Raw genomic sequence first — 5,568 nt, 5'->3', positions numbered from 1 at the left:
CGGCCCGCGGGCCGTACGTTTGACACCCCTGGACATCATTACATACCAGTAAAAGTTTCTTCACTGGTGTCAAGCACTCTGTATTGTTGGCAGACAATGGGTATCATGTCGTTCATAATTAACTCACATTAACATATTTCCCAAAATGTGTGTACCCAAGCTCAAAAAATGATAACATGGCATTGTTATTATATTTTATTTAAGAAAACAGGCATAGATCTGTAAACATTTGACTCCTTTTTGACTGTCAGAACAACAGTCTATTGTCCATGAAGAACCACGTCCATGAGGTTCAGCCTTGTTCTGTATGAACCAGGGAACAGGAGGAGTTGGGGTAACCCCAGTTTGACTCACTTTGGTTCCCTGGTGCCTTCGTCCCACTCTGGTGCGTAACACCTAAAACTGGCATGCCCTGCGGGGCAGAGTACCTGGACCAGGGTATTAGACGTTGGTATTTCAATCATCAGAATTCGACCACAAAGCAATGAATCTTTGAATATTAGTTAATTGATTAGAAATGGATGATTGTTTGATGGTTGATCCGGAAATCACCTTCCTGACTAGAATCCACCATGGAGTGTCCATCTGCTGCTGTAGTCCATCCTGTTTAGACAAAGACTTCAATCCTGTTTTGTTCTGCAGGTGTCAGAATGTCTGCAGAGAGCTCAGCTGAGGGGGAACCATCCCAAAACCGGCCCCCGTCCCAGCAGGGGTCCAGTTCGTCCAGCGGTCCTGCCTCTGCCAGCCAGTCGTCCAGCGGCTCGGGGACGCTGAGCAGCGTGGACACGCTCCCCGTCACGCTGCCGTCTGTCCCGGAGGAGGCGGAGCTTCAGCCCTGGGGCCGGCTGCTCCCCATGGCCCCGGGTTTCCGGAGCCACGGTGACCCACTGTCCTCTGCTCTGCCGGGCCGGAACGGGGCCGGAGCCAGAACTCACCCGCCTCTCTGTGCTTCCAGACTGTGTGGAGGACCGGTACCTGTTCGGACGGGACACCGCCTGCGACTATGTCCTGGACGACCCGGAGGACAGGAAGTCCAAGAGGTTCAGGATCTACAGCAAGAAGCACTTCAGGATCTACAGGGTGGGAACTGGGCCGCTGGTTCCGGTGGTTCAGCAGAAAACATGTCTTTCCTGCGACTGGTTTAGTCTCACTTGTCCTCCATTTGTCCCCCCCCTCTGTCCCTTCTGGCCCCAGGAGGGATCGGAGGTCTTCGTGGAGGACTACAGTAACAACGGGACGTTTGTGGACGGGGTGAAGGTCGGTCAGAACAAGAAGCTGCCTCTAACGAATAACGCCGTCCTTTCTCTGGCTGAGCAGCGCAACCGAGGTGATGCACCTGAGTCACATGACCATTTACCTGGTCTTCCTGCCTCAGTCTGACCCACCTGACTGACCGCGTGTCCTCTGTACCCTGCAGTGTTTGTCTTCATCGACCTGATGTCCGATGATCAGTCCAGTTTACTCAGAGCTCTGCAGGACAAATACGTGCTGACCCGCCGGATCGGAACGTGAGTCTGCTGGAGCTCCACTTCCTGTCTCTGGCTCCATTCGGAGGTCCACTTCCTGTCTCTGACCCGATCTCTGCCCAGCTTTTTGCTGTTTTCCATTTTGTTGGGTTTTGGAAGATGGGTTGAAAACTCCAGTGTGAATCCCATTTCATGAGAAGCTGAAGGTTCTGGAGGTTCTAACCGGTTCTGCAGCATTACCCGGGTCCGTTAACCCCCCGCTGTGTTCTAGGGGTGTGTGCGGCGAGGTGCGGCTGGCCTTCGAACGCTCCACCTGCAGGAAGTTTGCAGTTAAGATCATCAACAAGAAGAACTTCCAGTCTGAGGGGGTGGGTCTGCGATCTGATTCGCTCTCACGTCTCCTTCCTGTCTCTGCTCGCCTCAGGACTCCAAACATGGCGGCACGAACGTTGTGATGAACATGTTACCTGTTTGCTTTATCGTCCAATTACAGACTGCGACACGGAACGCAGAGACGGAGATTGAGATCCTGCAGAGGGTCGATCATGTAAGTAAAACCAATGAAGAAGAGACACGTCTCATCTGTCCTGATAGACGTCTGTCTCCTGCAGCCGTGTCTCATAAAGACGGAGGACTTCTACCAGACGGAGGACAGCTACTATATCGTCCTGGAGCTGTGAGTCCCACCAGAGCCTTGGTTGCTGTGCCCCGCCCCAGCATGAGGCCCTGCCCCATTATCTATGACTCCGCCCCTTTGTGTTTGACTCCAACCCTTATCTCTGGCTCCGCCCCCCAGCATGGAGGGCGGTGAGCTCTTCCACAGAGTGAAGTCTCAGCAGCAGCTCGATGAAGGCGTGGCCAAGCTTTACTTCTATCAAATGCTCTGCGCCGTGCAGGTGAGGCCTGCTGCTGTTGCCATGGTAACCAGCACTGCCAGGTAACTGTGTGTGTGTGTAGTACCTCCACAGGAACGGGATCATCCACAGAGATCTGAAGCCAGAGAACGTCCTCCTGTCCTCCAGTGAGGACGAATGTCTCATCAAGGTGAGTCCACCTTCCTCATCCTGCTAGAGGGCGTCCTCTTTGCCCTCCTGTGATGCTGCCCTCTGGTTGCTCCGCCCCCTCGTGAAGGTGACAGATTTCAACCAGTCAAGGATCCTGGAGGAGGCGGCCCTGATGCGGACGCTGTGTGGGACTCCATCCTACCTGGCCCCTGAGGTCTTCACCCACGCCTCCAGCACCGGTTACGGGCTGGCGGTGGACGCCTGGAGCCTGGGTGTGCTTCTGTTTGTCTGGTAAGCTCCGCCCCCCTCACTGCAGTGCCGGCTGTGTCCCCGGTCTAACCCGGTGCCTCTGGCAGCCTCAGTGGCTACGCACCATTCCACGAGAGCTTCGGCGAGCGCTCAGTGACGGAGCAGATCATCCACGGGGAATTCACCATGGTCCCGTCCAAGTGGAGGCGTGTCTCCAACCAAGGTAACCACGGTAACCGGGGGAAGGGTTGGGTTTCCCGTCAGGGTGAGGCGGCCCGGGAGCTGACGCTGAGACCTCACTGATGTTTCAGCCAAAGACGTGGTGAGGAAGCTGCTGGTGGTCGACCCCAAGCTGAGGATGACTGTGGATGAAGCTCTGCAGCACCCCTGGCTGCAGGTAGGGGAACTGCAGCCACTTTATCACCACACATATCCCAATGGGATAGGATGCGTTTTTTTTAATGTTTGGATGGGTTAAAACATTTGCAGGTCGTTTTTGTGGATGTTAATTGTATGTAATGTTTAAATTTTTAGTTTTATGCTGATGATCTCAATGCTGGTTAAATCAAAGTTAAACAAAGTAAAAACATAGAAACTCCTTCCTGTAATGAATGTCTGTAGAACCCTGAGTTACTTCTAGTCAAAACCAAACGCTCCTAATTCCTCCCTTTCATGATGGGAGGTGTAGTCAGTGGCTCTCCTGTGATTCAGGACCAGCCAATGCTGCAGACGGCTCACAGGCTCATGAAGCCAGCAGGAGGAGGAGGAGATGCTGCTGATGCTCCATCTGCTGCTGTTTCTACGGTAACCACACACGACCACACACCTTCATGCAACACGAAGCCCAGCCCTTACGGCAGCCCGGCTCCCCCTGCAGGAGGCGGAGCCATCCTCAGCAGGAAGTTTAAATCGGAAACGAGGAAGAGGAGAGGAGGAAGAGGAGCATCTTCATCACCCTGCAAAGAGGAAGTTCTAGTGCTGTCGAACCGGTCCGGTTCTGGTTCCGGAGCAATAAACAGAACCAGAAAAATCCATCTGCAGTGTTTTTGTTTAAAACATTTAATGATTGAAGAAAACCGAGATCAGAACCAAGAAGGGTCTGAACTGATTGGATCTGGTTCTGAGGATTGGTCCGGTCCGGTCCGGTTCTCAGAACCAGAGACTAAAACATTTAATCCTGTTTATCTATAATTTAATCTAAATTATTTCTATTCAAACCTTAAAATGATCAAAGAAGCTAGTTATTGAAACAGGGTCCAGTCAGGTGAAGAATCAGAACCACAGATGGAGAAAATAATCATCTTTATTCATCAGAACCTGGCCAGGCACAGTCTGTCACATGACATCATGAGGTCGGCCAATCGGTGTCCAGTGAGCTCCGGTCCTAATGAAGAGGCTCCACCCCCTCGGTGATGTCACAGCCTGGCGCGGCGGCGGTCTCTGACAGCGAACAGCACGGCATGAGCGTCATCAAACGACTCGCCCACGGCTGATTGGACGCGGCTCCTCCAGTGCCGCAGCTGGGGACGGTCCTTCAGGATGTCCCGCCCACTTCCCAGTGGCTGCAGACACACAGTGAGCGCGCTCAGAACCGGCCAAGCCCCGCCCCGCCTCTCCAGACACCAACTCACCTGCATGAGCTCACAGACGGCGAGCAGGTCGGCCACAGTGATGTCATCGCCGCAGAGGAACGCCTGGCGCTGCAGGAACATGGACTCCAGCCGCTCCAGCGTGACGTCCAGGTCCGACAGGGCCCGGTCCAGGCGGCGCTGGTCCACCGGGACTCCGAGCTGAGCAGGGAGCAGAACCTGGGGGGTGGAGCCACATGGGAGGGGCAGGGTGTGTTTCAGTGTCAGTATGTCTGTGTGTGTGTTTGTTAGTAATCAATCAGATTGTATCTGTACAGCACATTTCAGCAGCAGGCATTTCAAAGAGCTTCACATCACAAAAACACAAAGTCATGCAGCAGAGAATCAACAATCAAAACGTCACATTAAGTCGATGCCGTCGTTAAATTCATAACTGATTATGTTTCAAATAAACTAACCAGGAGGGTTTTAGTCTGGATTTAAAGACACTCAGTGTTTCAGCTGTTTTACAGTTTTCTGGAAGTTTGTTCCAGATTTGTGGTGCATAGAAGCTGAATGCTGCTTCTCCTCGTTTGGTTCTGGTTCTGGGGATGCAGAGCAGAACCAGAACCAGAAGATCTGAGGGGTCTAGACGGTTGGTACAGCAATAACAGATCTTTAATGTATTGTGGTGCTAACCCGGTTAGTAATTTATAAACTAACAGTATTTTAAAGTCTATCCTCTGAGCTACAGGGAGCCAGTGTAGGGACTTTAAAACTGGTGTTATGTCTCCATCTTCCTGGTTTTAGTGAGAACAGCAGCAGCAGCTTCTGGATCAGCTGCAGCTGGAGGATTGATTTATTAGTCAGACCTGTGAAGACGCTGTTGCAGTAATCAATGCGGCTAAAGATAAACGCATGGATGAGTTTCTCTAGATCGTGCTGAGACATCAGTCCTCTAATCCTGGAGATGTTCTTCAGGTGATAGAAGGACGACTTTGTGACTGTCTTAATGTGGCTCTGAAGGTTCAGGTCAGAGGTCATCACTACTCCCAGGTTTCGGGCTGATCGCTGGTTTTAGTTGTAATAACTGAAGCTGTGCATTGACTCTAGTTCGCTCCTCTTTAGGTCCAAAGATAATGACTTCAGTTTTGTTTCTGTTCAGCTGGAGAAAGTTTTGGCACATCCACACATTTATCTGATCTAGTGATTGGATGGGTTCAGAGTCACCTGGTGACATCGTGATATAGAGCTGTGTATCATCCGCATAGTGGTAGCTAA

At 52.0% G+C, this 5,568-nt stretch overlaps 2 protein-coding genes across 3 annotated transcripts in view; one reads left to right on the top strand and one right to left on the bottom strand.

The window, feature by feature from the left end:
- Nucleotides 1–3,959, top strand: part of chek2 (checkpoint kinase 2) — a 9,048-nt gene extending 5,089 nt beyond the window's left edge. The window contains exons 2-15 of one of the 2 annotated variants that reach the window (XM_015023567.1): nt 643–879; nt 956–1,080; nt 1,195–1,327; nt 1,418–1,508; nt 1,738–1,834; nt 1,960–2,013; nt 2,078–2,142; nt 2,263–2,362; nt 2,424–2,510; nt 2,598–2,761; nt 2,827–2,942; nt 3,031–3,116; nt 3,431–3,523; nt 3,597–3,753. In XM_015023567.1, coding sequence (XP_014879053.1) covers nt 651–879; nt 956–1,080; nt 1,195–1,327; nt 1,418–1,508; nt 1,738–1,834; nt 1,960–2,013; nt 2,078–2,142; nt 2,263–2,362; nt 2,424–2,510; nt 2,598–2,761; nt 2,827–2,942; nt 3,031–3,116; nt 3,431–3,523; nt 3,597–3,695 — 1,539 coding nt within the window. In that variant the 5' untranslated portion in view covers nt 643–650 and the 3' untranslated portion in view covers nt 3,696–3,753. Of the gene's footprint in view, nt 1–642; nt 880–955; nt 1,081–1,194; nt 1,328–1,417; nt 1,509–1,737; nt 1,835–1,959; nt 2,014–2,077; nt 2,143–2,262; nt 2,363–2,423; nt 2,511–2,597; nt 2,762–2,826; nt 2,943–3,030; nt 3,117–3,430 lie in introns of both variants that reach the window. The other variant, XM_015023566.1, reaches the window with a different exon arrangement.
- A 45-nt stretch (nt 3,960–4,004) lies between these two features.
- gstt2 (glutathione S-transferase theta 2) overlaps nt 4,005–5,568 on the bottom strand; it is a 5,999-nt gene continuing 4,435 nt past the window's right edge. Inside the window, exons 4-5 of the mRNA XM_015023569.1 lie at nt 4,351–4,527; nt 4,005–4,281 (exon numbers count right to left, since the gene is read on the bottom strand). Coding sequence (XP_014879055.1) covers nt 4,135–4,281; nt 4,351–4,527 — 324 coding nt within the window. The 3' untranslated portion in view covers nt 4,005–4,134. The remainder of the gene's footprint in view (nt 4,282–4,350; nt 4,528–5,568) is intronic.

The sequence above is a fragment of the Poecilia latipinna genome, unplaced genomic scaffold (assembly GCF_001443285.1).
Source record: "Poecilia latipinna isolate Pla-1442-1.1 unplaced genomic scaffold, P_latipinna-1.0 Scaffold3345, whole genome shotgun sequence".
In the NCBI taxonomy this organism is placed as follows: Eukaryota; Metazoa; Chordata; class Actinopteri; order Cyprinodontiformes; family Poeciliidae; genus Poecilia; species Poecilia latipinna.
The sequence above is the reverse complement of the archived record's forward strand: the minus strand, read 5'-3'. Positions and strand labels throughout refer to the sequence as shown.